The sequence below is a fragment of the Poecile atricapillus genome, chromosome 17 (assembly GCF_030490865.1).
Source record: "Poecile atricapillus isolate bPoeAtr1 chromosome 17, bPoeAtr1.hap1, whole genome shotgun sequence".
Classification (NCBI taxonomy): Eukaryota; Metazoa; Chordata; class Aves; order Passeriformes; family Paridae; genus Poecile; species Poecile atricapillus.
In genome coordinates this window covers 10,896,412-10,918,755 of record NC_081265.1, presented here as the reverse complement: position 1 = coordinate 10,918,755, position 22,344 = coordinate 10,896,412, and the positions used below count along the sequence as shown (strand labels likewise).

Below are 22,344 nucleotides of genomic sequence, written 5' to 3'. Positions count from 1 at the left end.
CCTGTCTGGGCTCAGATCCCCAGGCAGCTCCAGCAGCTCCCAGTCCTGTCCCAAATAGGTACCAAGCTTCTCCTTGGGCTCATCTGCAGTTTTCCAGAGGTAAATGATGAAGACCAAGTTTCAGTGCGGATCCAGGGACGTGTGGCTTCTCCAGGTGCCAAAAGCCACCTGCAGCTGCTGTCCAAGGAATTCTTGGTCAGCAGGCCAGGACCAAAGGCCACACCACGACTTTGGGAGGTGATGGCTGCAAAGTCTCCAGCCCCAAGTCAGCATTGCCTGGAGACACCCTTCCCTCTGGAGTGGGAGAAACACTTTCACCAGACCCAGAATACAAATCATGGAATCATAGAACGGGTTGGATCGGAAGGAACCTTAAAGATCATCTCATTCCACCCCCTGTCACAGGCAGGGACACCTTCCACCAGACCTGGGTGCTCAGAGCTCCGTTCAGCCTGGCTCTGAACACCTCCAGGGACAGGGAACCCCAAACTCCTCCCCACACCCAGGCAGCAGCAGTGTACAAACCAGGGCCTGCCCCAACCCTCTGCCCCTCCCTCGGACGGGTGAAGGATCCTGCAGGGACAGAACCCTTCCTACTCCCAGGAATTACTCGTTTCCCACCACAGCAGTGGGGTGGAGGGGCTGGCTATGGCAGTGCCAGCCTCTCACCAGTGCCCTGTGGCACTGCCAGCCCCACACCAGTGCCCTGTGGCAGTGCCAGCCACACAGCAGTGCCCTGTGGCAGTGCCAGCCTCTCACCAGTGCCCTGTGGCACTGCCAGCCCCACAGCAGTGCCCTGTGGCAGTGCCAGCCCCACAGCAGTGCCCTGTGGCAGTGCCAGCCCCACAGCAGTGCCCTGTGGCACTGCCAGCCCCACTCTCTGCCCTGTGGCAGTGCCAGCCCCACAGCAGTGCCCTGTGGCAGTGCCAGCCCCACAGCAGTGCCCTGTGGCAGTGCCAGCCCCACAGCAGTGCCCTGTGGCACTGCCAGCCCCACTCTCTGCCCTGTGGCAGTGCCAGCCCCACAGCAGTGCCCTGTGGCAGTGCCAGCCCCACAGCAGTGCCCTGTGGCACTGCCAGCCCCACTCTCTGCCCTGTGGCAGTGCCAGCCCCACAGCAGTGCCCTGTGGCAGTGCCAGCCCCACTCTCTGCCCTGCAGTTGCCATCAGGGCACAGGAGCCGTGTCCCCCCAGCCCATCCCCTCTGCATGGGGGGCCGAGCCCCACACGTCACCAGCCCCTCGGGACGGAGCCTGGGAGTTTCTTAATTAAGGCCAAGTGAAAGGATGCACAAGCATCCCACTTCCATCCCGGGAGCAGCTCTGTCTGCACTTCAAACGCCCGCAGCCCTGCCCGGCAGCCCGGCCTCAATAGCTGCTCCGGGATTTTCCTGCTGTGAATGGGAATGCCCGGCCTTCTCCCGGCCTCTTCAGCCTCCTCTCATTTCCCTGCAGTTTTAGACGTGTCTCTGGGACAGAAAGGAGGGAACAAAGGGGCTGCTTGTGTGTCAGGAGCCCTCGGAGGGGCTGTGTTTCAGTCCACCCTTCTCCAAAGCAGGCCAGTGTCTGGAGAGCTCTTTAGGAGTTTTCGTCTCATTAACATTTCCATGAGGGATCAAAGAATATATTAAAAAATATCTAAGTACAATTCCTGCTACGGAACGGGAATATATGAAAAAAACCTGCTTGGATGCCTTGTCCTGATCCTTGGCATTATTGTTGGATAATTGTCTCCTCGAGAACCCAGCTTTTATTCCCACCCGAAGTCTCAGCACATCCATCCCAGCAAGCCCCCGCTGCCCTGCCCTTCTTCCATGGCCAGGGCCCAGTTGCCCCATGTTCCTCCCAAGGAGATCCCAACTCTTCCCTGGCAGTAAAGTCACTGGGAGCAGGAATTAGTGCTGCCCCTGGAGCAGCTGCTGGGGTGGGCTGGGAGCTGGGATGAATACTAAGGGAGCGCTGAGGCATCACAGGGGGACAGGGCAGGATTTTCTCCTGGGAGGAAGCAAATCAGGGAGCTCTGCATGCCCCAGATGAGCCTTTTCCTTCCTCCTCCTCCTCTTCCTTGGGCATCCCTGCCTGTGTGGGAGCTGCCACAGCTGGAGCTGCATCCCGGCCCCTCTGCAGGACCCAGAGCCGGCCCCATCCCCGATTCCTGCCAGGCTCATTAGGGATGCCCAGCAACACCCCGCGGACAAAGCCACGGCAAACAAAGTGTGGGGAGAGGGGGGAAGGGGGGAGAAGGGGATTTTTTCCCTTTTTTTTCCAAAGAAAGGAGTGCGGAGGAATTCCTCATTCACTGATCTGTAGAATACATTAATATCCCAAGTGTTGGCACAGCCTCCCATGCTCGGGGGACCAACAATGCGAGCAATGACTCCGAGTCTGGGATCTTCAAATAAACCACCCCTGCTGTCATGGCCACCAGGAAAGAGAATAACAGCAATATTAGCTGACCTTCATTTTGTTGTTTCCCCAGACCTGACTGCTAGACCTCTGTTTGCCTGTTACTAGGATTTCTTGGCTGAAAAATGTGAGCATTTCCTAGACGATAAAGAGGCAGTTTATTAGGTAAATAAACCAGGCCCTGAGCAGCCTCTGCTGCTTGATAATGAGGAGGGAAGGGAAGGCCCAGACCTCCCTGCACCACCTAGAATAACCCCAATCAAGGCTCTCTAACTACCACCACACGCATATTTTTCAACAGACAGTTAATGAACAAGAGAAGGTCATCCCAGCCCAGCCAACTTGTGCTCAAAACCATTTGCTGAGAAAACTATAGGCCATAAAAATCCCAGCAGGCACTGTCTGTATCCTATAAAACTCTGTGGAAGCAGATAGAAGTTTAAAAGAAGTGAATTCTTTCAGGCTTCTGACAAAAGAAAGCATCGAGGGGAAGATGTTTACAGAGGAGGGGTGGGAAGGAGAGGCCGGGGACAGCCCTCACCATTCCCTGCTTCCCTCAGCCCCAGCAGCCTCAGTGACAAACATAATTAATTATCAGGCACACAACGACCCAAGGGTGAGGTGCAAGCCTGCAGCACCTCCCTCAAAAGGCTGCTGCAAATTAGAGGCAAGTTTTCCAAGTTTTCCCAATGCAGCTCCCAGATAAATGTAATAACCAGACGGATTCAGAAAGCATGGCTTGGAAAATGAAGTTTCCACTGAAACAGAGCTAGTGGTACCGTTTTCCTTGCCAAAAGAGCAATGTTCTGGTGCAGGTTTTTTGAATATTTAGGAGATAAGTATTACACAGGAGCTACTGTATGTCACAATCCATCTGGGGACATGGTACAACACAACCTCAATGCAGCCAGTGCCCCACAAGTCACAGCCTCACACCTACGGAGCCCAGAAGCCACCAGAACATCACAGCAGAGCCAGTGGCACAAGCTGATCGTGGTGCAGCAGAAGTGAGCCCCTTCCCTCCCCAGGCTGCACATTCCAGTCCCACGGTGCAGCCTCAGGAGGGCACCCCTGCCACCAGGCTCCAGCTGGCTTTGCAAACAGGGGTGCCACCCCAGCCTGCCCTGCCCTGCCCTGCCCTGCCCAGGGAGCAGCTCCAGGGGCGGCCCAGCAGCTTCAGTGTGAGCCCTGTGTCACCCCCGTGTGACACCCAGCAGCCACCAGCTCTGTGTGACACTGAGCAAAGGGCACAGAGCCCACCTGGGCCCTTGGGCAAGCAGGCAGGTAGCCCAGGTGATGGGGACATTGCAGGCACCTTCCCCAGGGCTGCAGCAGTGAGGCCAAAGCCACGGGGTGTGATCTGCAGAGATGTGTAAATACACACCCCTGCCCAAGACCAGCTCTCTGGAGCCCCTTTGGACCCTGCAAGGGGCTGTGAGCTCTCCCTGGAGCCTCTCCAGGTGAGCACCCCCAGCTCTCCCCGGCAGCTCTCTGACCATTTCCCCTCTGGGCTCTCCCCAGCAGCTCCTGCTGCTGTTCCCCAGGCTGGGGCAGCTCTGCAGGTGGGGTCTCACCTGAGCACAGGGACAGAATCCCCCTCCCCTCCCTGCTGCCCAGGCTGGGGCTCAGCCCTGGGGGCCAGAGAACATGGCCAGGGAATGTTGAGCTTCTCATCACCAGCACCCCAAGCCCTTCTCCTCAGGGCTGTTCCTGATCCATCCCCACCCAGGCTGCTTTGGGATTGCTCTGACCCCTGTGCAGGACCCTGCACTTGGCATTGCTGAACCTCCTGGGGGTCACAGGGTCCCCCAAACCCTGTGGGGCTGCTCCCACCTGAGCCCCACATGGCCCCCATCCCACAGTGATCCCTGGAACAGTGACACTGCCCTGGCCACACACTGACCCCTCATCCCTGCCCAAAACACAACCACCAGGCCCAGAGGTGGGATGAGCACAGCTTTGCTGTCACTCTGCATTGACACAGCAGGGCTCCTGTGTTTGAGTGCCACCAGATGAAAGCCACACAAAAATCTTGATTTTCACTTTAAGTCAATGCTTTTCCTAAAGCAACATCAGAAATGCCCCCCTGCCCCCAGACCTGACAGATCCCCCACAAGGGCAGGGCTTTCCTACTGCTCTTCCCATGTCCCTGGGGACACTTTTCCTCCAGCCCACTGGCACGATGGCAGGAGTCCTACTGCACTTTGGCAAAACAAGAAATATTTGAGATCCCAGCCCCTGCTGATTTATATCCCCGGATTCTGGTGGGATCAGCATCCTCCATGCATCTCACAAAGCCCTGAAGAGACAACATAACCACTTGTCCCTAGCAGACTAATTTCTCCATTGACCACATCCTCCGTGCATTGTTGTGTCCCTGCAGTGCCCGGGGCTTGGGAAGCAGAATTCCAGATGCTGGACCCTCGCTCTGCCCAGGCCCTGTGTGCTCAGCACAGCTCTGGCTCGGGGTGGATTCAGGGTAACACAGCCAAGAGAGGCTGCAGAAGGCTCAGCATTTGGGGGCTAAAGATTAAGGCAGAATTTCAGTCTGCAATAATTACTACAAACGTTCAACACAGATGCTTTTCCCCCTAATTTAGGTTTTTAACGTGGCACGAAACCTCAGAGCCTGAACACCGTTGTATTTCAGCTCCAGATCAGGGAGAGCAATTATTTTGTCATTGAGCATATTAGGAAAGAAAAGGCAGAAGGAGGCAAGTTCGAGCCTCTTTGGTAATGTACAAATTAACACATTTCATCACTGTTTTCAGAAATATAAATTAATGATTTAATTCTGCAACATGTACCCTTGGAAACCAAGCCGTAAGCAGTCGCCCTTGGATGTTTCACACAATTCCATTTTTTTCCATATTGAAATACAATTAATTGCTTGGCCTTTTGCAGTGATGGACAGCTTGGGTGAGCAGGGTGCCCAGGGGCATATTTTACCAGCAGATTTGTAGGATCCCACTACGTGGGTTGACAACAGCTGCCCTAAATCTCCTGATAGGTATGAACAGGCACTGCTGAAGTTCAGTCTGTTTGAACAGCTGCATATGCAAATGTAATTAAGAAGATCTCTATTGCCTTTTGCTCCCCCTCTCCCCTCGCCCTGTCTCCTGATGGGGAGGGATGGCATTTCACTGCTCCAGGCTTCAACCTCTGCTTGATTTACATCTCACAGCCCAGTCCCAGAAATGCCACTCTCGGGGTGTCCTTAAAATCGGGGCTGAGCTGCTGAATGGCCGAGCTGCTGAGCAGGGTTTTTCCTGCAATCTCTTGGGAAACAGCCCCTGGGCACTGTGCCCCAGGAAAGGGACTTTGCCCCACCTTTACCCATTTGTGGCTGCCCTTCACCCTGGGTTTGTACCACACCTGCTGTGCAGCCTGGATGAACCATTTAGCTCCTGTCTCTGTCTGCTGTCACCAGCCAGGGATCCACCCAGGGATCCACTCAGGGATCCACCAATATGCAGGGAGAAGCTCTTGGGTCACCACAGACGAAGGGGCTGGGGACAGTGGCTGGAGAGTGCCTGGTGGGAAAGGCCCTGGGGGGCTGTGGCTGGACACAAGCCAGGGCAAGAGGCCAGTGGTCCCTGGGCTGTCCCTGTGGCCACAGCCCCAGGCCAGGGCCCGTCCCCTGGGCTGGCACTGCTGGGGGCACCTCCAGTGCTGGGGGCAGTTTTGTGCCCCTGATGACAAGAAGGACATGGAGGGGCTGGAGTGTGTCCAGGGAAGGGATTGGAGCTGGGAAGAGGCTGGAGCAGCTGAGGGGGCTCAGCCTGAAGAAAAGGAGGCTCAGGGGACCCTTCTGGCTCTGCACAAGTCCCTGCCAGGAGGGGACAGCCGGGGGGGTCGGGCTCTGCTGCCAGGGAACAGGGACAGGAGGAGAGGGAACGGCCTCAGGCTGGGCCAGAGGAGGCTCAGGGTGGACAGCAGCAGGAATTTCCCCAGGGAAAGGGGGATCAGGCTTTGGCAGGGACTGCCCAGGTAAGATTGGAGTGCCCATCCCTGGAAGTGTTCAGAAAACGTGTGGATGTGGCACTTGAGGACATGGATTAGTGGTGATGCTGGGGTGACACCTGGACTTGATGATCTCAGAGGCCTTTTCCAGCCTTGGTGACTCTGTGATTCTGTGATTTGAAATGATCACTGGTTGAATGCACTGAGCTGTGGGAGCATGGAAAAGGCTGTGGTGGCTCTGGAGGGTCTCAGTGCCACAGGATGAACTCTCATTAAATGAAACGAGCTGGTTAATGAAGGCAGGTCTGATGCACCCAGACCCTTTCCTTCAAACTGGGCCTTAGCCAGGACATGTATCCCAAAATGAGGGATCCCTCCAGAGCCAGAGGGGAACTGCAGCACCCACACAACTGCCACCCACAAAATGTAAGGAAAAAACAGATGTGAGCAACTCTGGGCCTGTCTGACCAACCTGGGCAGAATGGAGGCTCCAGAGCAAACCAAGACTAATTACAACAGGAAACCAAAAAGAAAAGAAGGTAGAAAACATTGGGAGTGCACTGAAGGGAAATCAGAGCACAGAGCTAACCAGGTTAGCTGGTCAGATAATGAATTTTCTAGACAAAGGAAGTGAGATGGATCCTATCCACACAGACTTCAGCAAAGTGATACAGCCCCACGTGGGAAATCCTGAAATGAAAAACTGGGGATTAGCAGAACTGGAAGGGCAGGAAACTGGTGAAAGGGGAAGCGGCGTTGAAAGAAGGATCGGAATGGATGGAGGTCACCGGCAGAGCTCCTCCAGGAATGGTCAGCAGGCAGATCTTAGTAAATACTTTTATTAATGACCTTGGCACAAGAAGTGAGTGTGCTAATGAAATCTGCTGCTGACACAAAGCTGGAAAGCAGCACCAGCACACAGGAAAGCTGGGACTGGATGGGGGAAAAAATTGGTAACTGTGAAGATGAATGGAGGAAGGTTGAAATTCCATGAGATGGGAGAGGAAGCCATGCACTGGGGATAAACAATAGTTTTTGCTGTTAGCTGGAAAGAAAATGAACTTGAGTGGAAAATGTTCAAGAGTGAGAAAAGCCCAAGCAAACAGCTCAAAAAACTAAAATGACTGAGGCTCCACCATGCTGGACTTGCAGTATTTCCAACAGCCAGAGAAGTGCTGGAGCTGCTGGACAAGGCAGGTTATAGGGCTTACAGAAACACAGAGCTGTGAGAAGGCTCCAGGGATGCTGCACTTGGTTCCTGTGGTTAAACATCCAAAAGGTTTAAGTAAAATGAGTTAAAAGAAATGTAAAAAAAGACTTGGCAGAAAACAGATTAATTTAGAAGATTAAAATATAAAGACACTTGTTCAGCCCTGGAAAGCAAAAGCTGTGACGGCACACTGAGTGATCTCTTGGACACACACTTTTGAGGGAATAAATAAAAAAGAGGAAAGAACTATTCAGGACAGCAGAACAAGGGCTGCACATGGGCATCATGAAGTATCCCTGACAAGTCCAGGCTGGAAATAAGTTTATGACCATTTCAGCCTTCCAATAGGAGTAATGGGGGGGAAAAAACAAACTTGTTCTCAGAAATTTATCTTGAAGGGATCCTCTGACCCAGAAGGTCCCATCTTTTCCTTCTCAACACACACAGAGCTGACTGCACCAGGACATGCTGTGCTTCCCACCTGGAAGGGGACTCATAAAGCAAATCCAAACCACCCTTTTTTTTTTCCAAAAAAAACCCTTGTTTATGACTGCTTAGGTCTATCCTCTTTCATCAGCTGAATCCATTCCAACACCTCAGCACGAGCTAATATTTGAGAAGTGAATAGAGTGTAAGGAGGAAACTGAGGAAGAGGAGGCAGAGAAGGCCATGAGCTGGCTGGAGGGCATAAGGGCACTGCAGGAGTGAGCACCAGGCTGGGGGTCACTGCCACCAGCACAGGCCTCATCTCAGGGAAATACAGGAGCTGCCAGGCCAAGAAATCTCATCCCAGCAAAGGCTGGACAGGTGACTCAGAGCAGTGCAGTTGTCAGGGAGGAATATCAGTGTAACTTCTCCAAGAGTCAGATTGCAGGAAAGGCTGATTTCATGGCAACTGAACCAGCTCCTCCTCTCCACTGAGAAAAAAACAAATGGATGGGGACTTGCTCATCTAAATACACAGGACACGTCAGAGGAACAAACCTGAGCAACTGCCATCATAATTTATAAAACAAATTAAATCCATGGCAAAAATAAGCAAAACTTAGAACAGAGAGATCACAGAACCTGGCAGAAAAAGGCTCCAGCCTGCATGAATCATTATTTTCTGGAGGAAACCTTATATAATCCAGGCTACCCTGTTTTAAAACAAGCCAAACCTTCCAAAAACTCCAATTACTGGGTTTAACAAAGCTCTGTTTTTAATTCAGGTGTTTTGGTAAGATTCAAAAAACAACCCACCTGGTACAGATTAATTTGATGTAGTTTACACCCTGCTTTTGGCATCCCCAGCCCCTTTCTGAGCAGGAAGGCAAAGGGGAGCTGAGAGCCTCTACCTGGGGCTGAGGGAGGTGATTAGATTGCATTGCCATCTTGTGGAACAGGAGGAAAGCAGGGAAGGGGAAAACTGCTCAGGCACCTGTGTGCAGTGGGGTGCTGCTCTCCAGGACTCAGGTGCTGCCCCAGAAGAGGATTTGCTGTGGTTGTTCCTCGTCCTCCTCAATTATCTGAAAGGGCAGAGGGATGCACACAGGGAGAACGTGGTTTGCTGCCCTCAGGCTGCCTGGAAAGGGATGGACACAGACTCATCTGTCAGAAATAAAAGCTCTCTCTTTTTTTTTTTTTTTCTTGTTTTCACCGTGACAAAGTCATGATTATCTGTGTTGCTTCCCTAGGAAACAAAAGTAGCTTTTCTCCCTGCTACAGGAGAGCAGCAGAAAGTGACTGCGGTAGGACCAGGAGTGGAACCAGCAATGCTCAGGTGCCTTCCCCAGCTCATGGTCTGGTTCAGCAGGACCTGGAGAGCATTTCTGACTCCACACATTGCCCAGCTCAGATGCAACCACCTCTGCACAGGTCACATCTGCCAACAGGGCTTCCAGCTGTGTCCTGAGCTACTAAAATCCCCTTGGCTCCTGCAGACACAAACACTTGAGGGTGTTCTGATCACAGCCAAATCCTGGCTTAACCATCCTCTGCAGGGAGCTTCCTACTCGTGTTTTTAGGGAAAATAACCAAACAAAAAATCCCGCTACAAGACTCGAGGATGGGGGGAAAGTTACCCAGAAACATCAAACCCCTGTTTTCAGCCAGGCTGGGAACAAGGGGAGGAGGAAGGAACATCTTCTGGACTTTCCACAGACATTCCCCAGGACTGGTCCACAGACTGAAGGAATGGCTCCTGTGGGGACAGGGAGGCTCTGGGGGACTGGGGTTAAACCATGATATCCCGAGCATCTCAATAGTAATTATACTTCAATTTATTTACAAAAATTTAAATGCAGTTCTTAAGAGGACATTCTAAGGGTCAAAGTTTCTAAAAAAGAGTTACTGAGAAATAGTGAGTGTTACTCTGCTGAAAGCCCTGAAGGTGCCTGAGCTGGAAGAGAGAGTACAAAGCAACCCAAAACCACCAGAGGCTGAAAAGTCAGGATTGTTCATGCAGCCATTTCTGGAGCAAAGCTGGTACAGACAGCCTGACACTTGACTGATGATCTGCATGAACACTCTGGTGAAAGCTCAATGCAAATTTCTGAAATCTAAGCAACTTATATGTCCCAGCACCCCTCCTAACACCCAGCACGCACTGGAAGGGCTAAAACAATGCCAGGCAATGTGCAAACATTTGCCTGCAGATGACTGATGATTTTCAACAACAATTTCATAAATACAGCAGGCTGGAGTCTATCCCATGGTGATTCTTCCGCTGCAATCCCTGGGAGTTCCCAGTGCCACCAGTGTGGGGCTGCCCGAGGCCACCGAGGGAGACAGGACTGCCTTCCCTGGGCATGGCAGGGCTGGCACTGTCAGCAGCTCCTGGGCCAGCGAGAAAAATGACACAGAAAAGAAGCTGTGAATGAAACAACCCCTGAGGGGCTGTGCCAGGCTGAGGCAGCTCCTGGGCCAGGCAGGTAATGCCAATCCCAGCACTGGGAACAGCCCCCACAGCTGGGAATGAGGTTTGCATGAGAGGGAGATGTTGAAATATTGATTAAAGCTGGGTTTCACCAGCAAGACTTTGATTTTATGATTATGCTGGCTGCTAACAAAGACACACCCATTAATGTATTACATTCCTGCTTGTAAAACAGGGATTATTCCATTATTCCAGCCAGTGTACTCTGCTTGTATCCACAGCCTGTGGCTCCAGCACAGGCACTCATCAGGGAAATAAAAAGACATCATGATTTCAAAAAGGAGGGAAAAACACATTAACAGCCACATGCTGGAACAGAGTGGAGACTGGGCCTGAGTATGGATGGGGTGAGCAAGGGGGAAGGCTCAGCACTTCACCCTGCTTTAAATCCAAAGTAAGACACCAAATCCAAAGAGTTACTGAAGATTTTATCAATTCAAATGATAAAAAAGGCACAATGACAGAGTCCCCTGGCAGGTGCCAGTTTTCCTGCTGCTTGGCCTCATTCCAGGGATAATCATATGTACAGGGAGGGTATTTCTCATCTCCATACAGCAGTTCATTCCAGTGTCAGGGGTAAGGGTGGAAAAGGGATGGGAACCCGTGTCCTCAGCAGTACTGCTCCAAACCTCTGCCTGGGCAGGAGGGAGCAGCCATCTGAGGCAATATGGTGTTTACTTATGCCCAAATTGTTATGCAAACACAGGAAGACCTATGGGAGCAGAGGGAACAGGCACCAGAGGCAGCACTTCTCACCAAAGCAAAATGTTTTTCAATGTGCAAAGGGTGAGAGAGGTCACCCCCAAGGAATCCTCCCAGCCTTCGCTTCTCCCATCCTCCTCCTCTGAAATCCCCCAGGCAGCCAGGATGGGCTTCCCGGGTTAAAGAGACAGCCTCATCTTGCAGCAACGTGTCTGGGGCTGCACTTGCAGGAGGAACCTAAAGATGGGGAGAAATCCCTCGTGGATGCCATGGGACTGACTCCCTGGCCACCCCCCAGATCGAGCTGAGCTGCCCTGGACTCGTGAGGAAAACGAAGCCACAGGAATTAAGGGGAGCCTCCAAAGGCACACAGTGGTACTCAGCATCATTCAAGTGCACTTAGTTTTAAATTAAATCCATCTTGCATCAACATTCACGATCTGAAATAAAAGAGTCAGTCATGAACTCTGTAGTCACGCCTTTAATTCCATCTGCAGTTGGTACGAGAGAACTCGGAGACAAATGACTCTGACAAGTCAACTTTAACCTCCAGAAGAAGCCACAGGTTTTCATCAGCCTACATCAACCAAGCTTTCAAAACATTATCACTGATGGAGAACCAAATAAATCCCTGGAATTTTCAGTGCTGGAAAGATGCTTGATTGCCAGTCTAAGCTGGGGAGCTTCTGCAGCCTCACTCCACAGAATGAAATCTCCCTCCAGCCACAAACAGGTTGTGACCACACCGGCCCTTGGCTTTCTCTTTACTGAACTACATAAACCAAATTTCAACAACTTCTCACTGTAAGTCAGATTTCTGTAGAGAACTGTGAATCTTCCAGCACAATAAAAACCACAGACACCAGAACCAGACATGCTGCTTCCAGAACTGAACTGCCACCACCTCCCCAGGGACTTCATCCCTCAGCCAGTCCCTCTCCCTACATAAAGACATTTTCTGTCACCATCGACAGCATCCTCTCCTGGTCAGTGCTACCAACCCTCAGCTCTTCATCCAAACCTGCCTGTGATTATCACCTCTCCTTGGCTGGCTGGAGAGGGAGCCCAGTTTAGCTTCAGCAGCCTGCACATCACTTCACGAGTCACCAGGAAGGATTGCAGGCCTGGCAGGCTCTGAGTGCTGCTGGGTTAAGAGCTCATTCCTGCAGGACACCCAGGAGCGCTCCTGCAGCCTCGCTCCCCGCTGTGCCAGCTTTGTGAGAGCTGGTAGCAAGTTTGTGTAAAGCTAATTAACATGCACCGCTCTAATTTCAACCCATTTCATACAATCAGGATATTGTGCAACGCTGGAGTCAAATGGCTCAAGGAAATTAACTGCACCAGCACTTCAGCACCGCCAGTCAAACCTGCTGGAGATGTTGGGCGTGCTGGGGTTCGTGCCTCTGAAAGAAGCTGTCCTCGGGGGGCAGCGCATTGCACAGCAATTAGCAGCAGTTAATAATGCACATCATCAGTTAAGAACTGCCCTGGTATCAAGTGATTTGTGCTGAAGCCATTTCCTACCGCAGGACGTTGATTTCTTGTCCACCATCTTCACGTGCCGTGTCTGGTTGCGCAGCCGGCCGTCCGTGTTCTCCACCAGGTTCGTGAGGTCGTCGATGATCTCTGGGGAAAGAGGAACGGGGACATGAAATCTGAGCCCACAGCACCCCTGAGCAACTCTGAGCTCAGCCACCCTCCTGCTGAAAGCTCCAGAATGGGAAGCAGCTGCATCCTGCAGTGGGACAGACCAGTGCTCACATCACTGGGGTCCAGATCCCGGGAGTGCTCCACTGCGGCCGTGGAGGAGAAAGTACAGCCTGAATTGGAGAAAATACAGCCTGAAACAGCAGCATCAGTCTGGGAGGTCAGGGAGTACAGAGTGAGGGCAGCCACGAAGCTGAGTGAATTCCCTCACTGAGCCAAAGTGAGGAAATTAGTGCCTATGCGATAGGAAATCTGGAATTTCAGTCCCTGGAACAGCAGCTCAACACTTGGTCACTACATCATTACTAAACCACATCCACCATCTTCATAAAGGCTTCTGAGAGCACCCAGTGCAGTCCTGACCATGCAATCACTGAGGTCACAAAGTCCTGCCTCAGTTCCCTCCTGGAGCTGTGGGTCTGGCAGCTCTCCCTGCTGCCCACAAGGTCCTCTGGGAAAAGGCAAGTGGGCAAACTTTCCCCTACATCGAGTTTTAAGAGAGGAGAAAGGAAAACTTCAAGCCAAGCCACCCTCAACCTCCTGTAAGTGATGGCTTTAATTTTGTCATGGAAAGCAAAGCTGGTACAAGGCTTGCAGTGAGAATGGTTGATGGGATGGCTGAAAATTGAAAGCCACATTCAGGCACTAAATTTCCCTCTCACTGCCTGTTACGCTCTAATTTCCCTGGAACACTCAGCCAGTGCTTCTGGTGTCTGAACACACCATGTCTGACTGCCCTCGGGCCTGCAGGTAGGGAAGGCTTCCTTTGTGCAGGATAAATCAGCAGAGGACAGCAGCCAAGCCCTGAGTGCTGCTGCACAGCCTCTTGCTCTGCTTCCAGCACTCTCCCCACTACTGATCCCTGTCTCTGTAAGTCCTGCCTGCCTTTGAGCCAGCCTTGGGGACAGTGGCTGTGCCCTCGGCTCCTCTGTAGCCCAGCGGGGCCTGGCCCTGCAGCTCTGCCCTGAGGAAACCCTGGGTTCAATGGCCCTTTAGCAACACAGAGCACACAGCACCCAGTTAGCAAGGCTAAGTGATATCCTGCCCAAATTTATGGATCATAACCCTGCACGGATAATGGCAGAGGGTTGAAGAACATTTAAAGAACACAACTCCCATCAACAGGACAGGGCTCTTATTATTAAGCCTTTATTGCTTTGACTGTATTCCTTCAAACAAAACATTTCCCAAATGTTGCTACAAGGAAAAAGGGGATGACAGTGAAGAGGACATTCCTTGTACCTCCCAAACTTCCCTGTGACACAAGGAGCCCTTGTCGTTACAAGAGTAGTGCCAGGGTGTGACATCAGCTCCTGCAGCTTCCCTGCTGTCTTCCCCGTGACACCAGGCATTGAATGGGAATGGTTTTCTCCACTATTCACCTTCCCAGAGCAGATCACAGAAACTCCTGAGCTGGAAGAGACCCACAGGGATCATGGGTCCCTGCCCAGACCCCGCAACAATCCCAGCCTGGGCATCCCTGGAGCGCTGTCCAAGCTCTCCTGGAGCTCTGGCAGCCTCAGGGCTGTGCCCATTCCCTGGGGAGCCTGGGCAGTGCCAGCACCCTCGGGGGGAAGGACCTTTCCCTAAAATCCAACCTAATCTTCTCCTGACACAGCTCCAGCTGCTTCCTCAGGTCCCAGATGTTCATTATGGAGGGTGTTTATGTTCTCAGTCTTATCAAGGAACAAGCAGTGTATCAAATAGAGATAAAACCAGTCTGATTGTACATAGAGATAACAAAAAGTACATAAAATTATCAAAGTTCTGCAGGCACAAAGGAAACGTCCAAGGCACACGGAGCACGCAGGTTTTGCTCTCCCGGAGAGCTGAGACATTTGAGCATCATCCTTGCAGTGTGTGTTTCCATCTGCTCCACAACACTCTGTCATCTCCAGTGAATCCCTATGTAAAATGATATCAGCATCTAAAATATCCTGTACTTTGAAAATATACAGCTTTCCTAAAACATCAGCTCCTGATTCATGTCCTGCAGACCAAACCATCCCTGAATCCCCATGAAGGGAGGGCAGAGGGCAAACATCAACCACTTCCCTGTGTTTTATCCTCTGGATCTGACCCATGCACCCCTCCAAAACTCTTCCATTCCAGACACAAACCCTCCATATTTCTAAAGTTGTTTGCAATACTTAAAATTATTGTTCATCAATAATTTCACACACTATATTGTCCATCCTACACCAAAACACATTTTCCCAAGGGATGGGAGGCATTTTGTTTGAGCTACAAGGTTTGTTCGGTTTGCAGTTCAGATATTCTCTCTCCTCCTCCTTCCACCCAATTTTCCCAGGTCTGACATCTGCAAAGCCAACAATATTTTGGGGAAACTTTATCTGTCCTGCGTGATTCAGCACACAGGAAGAGCAGGACAATGCTGCCTGCAAGGGCAGGACTGCTCGTGTTTGCCTCTCCATGAAAAAAAGTGCCGCAAGTTCCCATCGTTGTCAAGGACAAAGTGATAAGCATGCTTGGGAAATTGGAGACTTTCCTCTGCCAACACTGACCAGACCCTCCTTGAAAAACATCCTGGTGAACAAGCTGTAGCTAAATGAGAACAAATGTGAGCAGGAAAATTTTCTGTCATCATTTCAAAGCCCAAGGCAGTGCAATTGGGAGTCTGTGTAGACTTCCCATCGCCCTGCCAGGACTCATTTCTGAATCAAAGGATGGCCCTGGACACCCTGAATAAAGCATTTCTCCATATATATATATATATATATTTATAACATGTTTTGTGACACAGTCAGGTTCCCAGGGAGCAGGGCACTTCACCCAACACACAGCCCAAAGCTCCACAAGCACCCAGCCCTTTGATGTCTCAGTTGGGACCTGGAGAATTCTGGAGTACTCACGGCAGGACCTGGAGGTCTGAGCAGCTGCAATGGTGAGGAGGCACAAGGAGGCTCTGACCCCACTCCCAGCTGAGCCAGAAGTCCAGCCCAGCAAGTTCCCCAGGCCAGAGTGCCCTTGAAGAGAAACATCCATCCATCCATCCATCCATCCATCCAAGCACAGGGCAGCACTCAACCTCCCTGTGAATGAAATATTTCTCCCAAAGCAAGGGAAATCAGTGTTGGATAAGGCAGAGTAGGAAATCAGCAATGGATTTCCAAGGTGGGCACCAAGTAATCCACAGCTAAGGAACTTCTCAGAGCACTGACACTCCACAGGTTCCCACCTTTCCTGACCCATCTCTGCCCTTCAAGCTGGCAATTCCATGTTCTATCACCTCCCATTTAGCTGGCTGTGCAAGGAACAGGCTAAAAAAAGATGGAGAGAGACCTGAAAAGAGGGAAGGAGCCAGGTCCCCCCGGCGGGAGGGAGCAGACGGGGAAGGCAGGCTGGCTGCTGGTGACCTTCCAAAGGACATTCCTGTAACACGGCACTGCAAACCACAACTCAGCCAGGAACACAAATTTAGCCAAGGTCTCCTTTCAGGGAAGCAGGATCTTGAAGCAGAAGATAAAAACCCAGTGCCCAACCCCAGCACTAAACTTGGAGTCACTTAAGCCCAGCTGAAGTGGGAGAAGTTTGAAGGTCAGTGCTGGAGGTGAGCGTGGCCAGGAGCTGCTCCCTCAGCAGGGACTGCTCAAAACCCCCCGCCACAGCTGTCCCCATCCCTGCACACGTGTCCCTGTGCTGCAGCACCAGCCAGGCAGGAGGTTCTGGAGCTGACAGGAGCTGAGGCAGCCCAACATTCCCCACGGGAAGTGTCCAGCCCCCGCAGGAAAGCAGACGCCCTCCTCTCTCCTCACCACCTGCCCCTACACGTCTGGGAGCTTTTCCTGGTGATCCAAACTATAAAAGCTGGGATGGAGCCCTCAACAAGGGCAGGGTTTCTTCAGCTACGTGTCAGACAGCAAAATAACAGTGGGATCTGAGGGCAGCATGGACAGAGAGGACAAAAGTCATGGCAGCTCTTCTCTGGGACACAAACATGGCTGCAGTGCTGCCCTGGTCCCTGCAGCCATGGAGAGGGCAGGGGCAGCTCTCAGGAAACCGGGATCAATCCCACACATGGGCCTTACAAAGAAAACACGCAAGGAAGGAGCAACAAAGCCAGCACATGACAGGAAAAATGTAGGGTGATATGTTCTGAAATACTTGACTTTTTTTTTTTTTTGGTTCAAAATCACACAGCAGCGGTTTTTGATCTTAGGCAATGTGTTTTGGACAGTGCAGAGCAGGCTGAGCATGGGTCCAGATCAGAAGAAGCATCCCTGAGGAAGAGGTGGGAGAGGCTGGAAGTGCAGCCCTCTCCCATTCCAACATAACTCTGCCTCCCAGGAAGGGGAGAGGTGTTTACTGGAAAAAGCCTGAGCAAAGTGAGAAAAACCTCCTCCTATTTTATTTTATTTTTTCCAAAAACCAAATAAATGTTCGTTTTCTTTAATAATTTGCATTAAAAGTGCAAAGGAACAACCTGGCAGCAGTGGTAAGGGTGGACTTACACACATCCCTGAAACCACATCTGCTAAGAGCTGAAAAAAGTAAAGATTTATGCAAAGGACACCAAGGGAAGACAGATGATAAAAAATTGAGCAGAAGAAATTGTATGGGATCCTAGGAATTTCTCTGGGAAAAAAGCTCATTGCTCATTTCCTTCTTCCTTCAGAGACTTTGCCGCTGCCATGAAAATCAGAAATGTTCCGTTTTAGTTGCTGAAATCACCGGTGCCTCCTGCAAAAGCTGGTTGTGCTTCTCTCCAGCCATGGCATGGATAATTTCAGTGCCTCCCGTGGGCCAGGAGCCCCCCAGGCCAGAGCTGTAACTCATCCCTGCAGGAAGGGAACGCAAAGCCCGAGCCACACCAGGTGCTGGAGCAGCCTGAGCTGTCCAAACAGATCCTTCTGCTCTTCTCCTCTGCTTCCCCTCCAAAGGCCACGAGCTCAGGCCCTGGGCTCGCCCCCAGCCCAGCCAGGGCTCCCCCAGCAGCACTCCCAGCTGCCTTTCCCACATTCCCAACGTCTCTGCTGACATTCCCAGCAGCCCTTCCCATCGGTCTGGGGCCGGACGCCTCTGGCAGCCCCATCTTCTGTGTCAACCCAGCCATCAAGTCTTTCTACAGCTGGCCAGAAGCTTTCCAAGGGAACAGTTTTCCCTGGAAAGCCGTTTGGCAGATGGCAAAACCAGCTCGTCCCCCCACCAGCCCTTCACCTCCTCCAGGATGCCCTTTGTGCTGGAACTCCTCCCTGGCCAGCCTGAAGGGAATAATCAAATGAAGTTCTGTTTTGCCAACAAAACGAGGAGCCCAAACTTTTCCAGAGAGCAGGAGCCTCTGCTGCAGCTCCTTGAGCCACTCTGCCTTTCCTCCCTTGCCAGCCCCACTGTGCTCCAGGGGATAAAGGAGCAAATGGACTGTCAGGGCCCGAGATCCCACCACAAATTAATATTCCACCGTCCTCTGCAGGGCCCCAACAGCAGCCAGGACACAGAGTTACAGGACAGGGCTCAAGGTGCACATTCCAGCCAAAAAACCCTCAGTTTGGAGAGGACGAGGCCCAGCGTGGGGCAGCACGGGACACGGCACTGATCCTGTCCCTCCCGCTGCCACGGGCCCTCCGTGATGTTCCTCCTGCTAAAGAGCTCCTTCATGACAGCTTAAACACCTGATTCTGGGGAACTGAGCAGCTCCTTACGGGAGTGAAAGCCAGGCAGAGGCAGAGCTACAGAGCATGAGGAACTTGCTCCATTTTCCAGGAAACCATGGGGGGTTTCTCCAATCTTTCCTCACTCAAGAGCAGGAAAATGACCCAGTTCCTTTCCATCCTGTGCCTCCCTGTCTCTCCCCGTGTCCCACAGAGCTGAACCACCTTTCTGAGGGCACATGAATTGTTTGGGTTTTTTTAAATCCCTCTCCTTAACTCATGGAATTCCTTGGAAAGGATGACCATTCTCTTCCCAAGTGGAACAGCTTTTAGAGTTCTACATACATGACTTAACACTGATTGATTTGTTTGTTTGTTTGTTTGTTTTCTTTTAAAGAGCCACATTTGGTTTTGGCAACTCCATCTTTGACCTGCGCCCATTCTGTCTGTGGAAATGAGAAACTCCAAAAAAAAAAAAAACAAACCCCAAGCAAAAGCAGCCACATGAAATTCAGCACTGGAGGAGAGAAACAAACCTGGGGTTTGATCAGTTTAGCAGAGCGGTGCTGCTGACCAAACGTTTCCTTAGAATTGTTTGGATTTTCCATGGATTGAAATTTATGGATCACTCAATAGCATTTATCGATGAGTAATGCACCTCCATGGCCTACCCCACTGAGTCATGGAAGACTCCAGTCAGCCCTAAGAAAACACACAGAGAACTAAAATCCCTACACAAAAGCAATTACAGTAAGGCTGGAATTTAGTGGAGAAGCCAAGCAGGCTTTCCCTCCCTCCTTCAGGTCTCTGGTGCCTCAGGAGAAGAGCTGGATACCAAAGCAATGAATCATATAGGGAATGCCAACCTCTATATGTCCAAACCCCATAATTACATGTTAATAAGAAAGCAAAGCATTGTTCCAAGTGCCAGGGCTGTGAAATGAAGATTGCAAATAATGGAAGTACATCAGGAACCTGAAGAACCTCAGCACGATGTGCCAGCTGTAATGTCAAGGCAAAGTGAAAAGAGAAAAAACGCAGTAAAAAAGTACAAAGCCAGGAATCCTAATTTCTCTCCCTGGCTGCAGCCGTGGCAGGCTTTTGCAGCCCCTGTGAGGTGTGCAGCTCCCTGTGCCAAAGGCAACACAGGAATGCACTCCTGGGCTTCTCCTTCAGCTCCACCTCAGCTCCCCGTGCTGCTCATGGCTCCACAGGGCACTGGGACACCAACACCCCCTGCCCTGCTCATTCCTGCACTTCCAGCAAACACCAAGAGTCCTCCCTCCACCATCCCAAATATAACTGAGGACATTTAATCTCTTCTTTGGCAGAACTTCCTGTAAGCATTAAAATCCCCAAAAATACAAATTTCTCCAAGGGGTCAAACCAGCTTGTTCCTCCGTGTTCCAGCTGCCTCACTCTTTAGCTCTTTTAATTAACAGGGATCATGATGGGCCTTGGGGACAGGAGGGTTCAGAAGTTCTGTTTGGGCTCCTGCTGGGAATGTGTCAGGATGTGAATTGGAGGCACATTTTATAATTCCTACAGGAATATTTCTGTTACAAAGGTGAGCACAGCAGGGAGGCCAGGGGGGATCTCCATGAGCTCCAGGTGGCACAGGGACATTTCCCAGCCTTCGCTGTCCCTGCCCTGCTGGCAGAGGAGCAGGAGCTGTGTCCTGGCCCCAGCCCTACTCCGTGCCCAGGTCACATCCCGAGGCACTCCATGCTTTCCTGGCAGAGCCTCCCAACAGCAGCTCCAGGCCATGCCAGCTCCTGCCTGAGGAACTCTTCCAGAGGATCAGCAACTCCTTCATTTCCAGGACCGCTCCTGCCTCCTGGAGCTCTTGAGAGCAGTGCCAAAGGCACAGAGTGGAGAGCACGAGCTGCCCCTGTGCCCTCTGCCTGCCCGTGGGAGGTGAGGAGCAGCCCCAGCACCCAGCCCGGAGTGCCCAGGACCGGCCCTCGCCTTCCCCCAACCAAACCCTCACCACCCTCAGGGCTAACACGTGCCAGAACAGGAGGAACCTGTTTGTTCTGCCACAGAGAACCTCACCACCTGCTCCAAGGACGTGTCCAGGCCTGCTGCTTCCAGCCCACCCCACCTTCCACCCTGCATTCACCCATCCTAAAAGATCTGACTGTATCTGGGTCAAACTTTGATACCCCCAGGCAACAAAGGACACTTCATCCTCTCGAAAGCAGGTCCAGGAGCAGCAGATGGTGACTGGAGAAGGCGTGGAGGTGACACAGAACCAGCCAAGGATATCAGCTGTGGAAGCCCTCACCAGCTCATCCTCAGCTACAGAGCAACACTGGGAAAACAAACACTGCTATCAGTTCCAGCTCACAGTTATTAGTTAAGAGTTGTTATTTTAAAAGCACACACTGAGAAGTTTTCCCTTCTCCAGCTGCTTATTTTGTTTGATTCGAACAAAACCCATGGACATTAATTTTAGCTGTACTTAATTGAATAATTTCTCTGGGGAATGGTTCAGGGACAGTTTTAATGCAGGCTGTTTCCAAGAGCCATTACTAATTGGCATCTACCACAGCCCCAGTGTGCCAACCAAAATAGTACTTTTGAATGTTACTGGAACTGCTCTCAGCCCAGATGTGTTGAGAACTCGCAGTGATACAAGGCAGGCAAGAACCATATTCACATGATACGGCATTCTGAGTTTCCTCTCCCAGTTATCTGCAAGGAGATAAAAGTCTCCTTCCCTGGAAGTATTTGAGTGTAAAGCCATTTGTTCCTCCTCCTTTCTCCCAACAAGTGACCCTTGCTTTTACTCACTGTGTTTAAGGCACAGCAGCGCAGCCACCTGAGATCAAACATGGCTTTAGAACAAAAATATTCTTCTAGAAATTATAAAAAGTTGCCTCCAGTTTACAGCACTAGCTGAAGTCCCCAGGGCACTGTTCTGGGCTCTCCAAGCTCACAGCACTCACTGGACTCTTTGCACTTGTAATTAATATTTATTTTTATTCAAATCCCAAATCCAAGTGCCCCAGCAACACAAACAGAGATTTTGGGGCCTGACTACTCAAAATTCCAGCAAAATCTTCAAGTTATAGGGACAATGTCACCAAATTATTTTCCTACAGAGTTGACTCTGGGAAAAAGCAAGGAAATCCTGCTAATAGATAAAATACCCATAAAATCTGCATGTCTAGGAAAGCCTGGAGCACTGGGAGGCTGGAAGGCCACTTACATGGCTATAACAAATCCCTGCCAAGCAAAACACTTTTCCTGCTCCAATGTGTTTGTGCCCTGCAAGCTTACAGCAGAAAATGAAAGGATAGAAGCTGTTCCAGACTCCACATTTGTCTACTTTCCCTTTATCCAAAATCTAAGATAAAATCAGGATTGTTTAAAATATTGCCTTCAGAAACTGTTGGTAGCACTCACTTCTGCTTCCTTTTAGCAACTCTCATTTTCCCCAAGTTTTTACACCATTGCAACCCTTTTCCATAGATATCAACAGCTTTCGTTACAAATACACATCAGTTGCCACAATTTCCTAAGGTGGTTTAGCAAATCCCCATAAAACAGTGTTTTGGCTGCTAAACACCTCAAGCTGAGGTTTCCATTTCACAAAGAAAGAAACCAACAAAACCCCATAAATGTACCAAAATACCTACAACCAAAACAACCAACAGCAAAACAAAAACACCAAAAAAAGTCCAAAAGAGCTACGTTATAGCCCATAAAACACTATTTGGCTACTAAACACCCTAAGCTGAGGTTTCCAGTCCATTTCACAAAGCAAAGAAAACTAAAAACCCCACAAAAATACCAAAACAAAAACCATAAAAAGTAATAAATAAAAA

At 51.0% G+C, this 22,344-nt stretch overlaps 1 protein-coding gene across 1 annotated transcript in view; it reads right to left on the bottom strand.

The window, feature by feature from the left end:
* The window catches only part of STX8 (syntaxin 8), an 86,567-nt gene that overhangs the window by 19,861 nt on the left and 44,362 nt on the right, over positions 1-22,344 (bottom strand). The window contains exon 7 of the mRNA XM_058852139.1: positions 12,720-12,821. Coding sequence (XP_058708122.1) covers positions 12,720-12,821 — 102 coding nt within the window. The remainder of the gene's footprint in view (positions 1-12,719; positions 12,822-22,344) is intronic.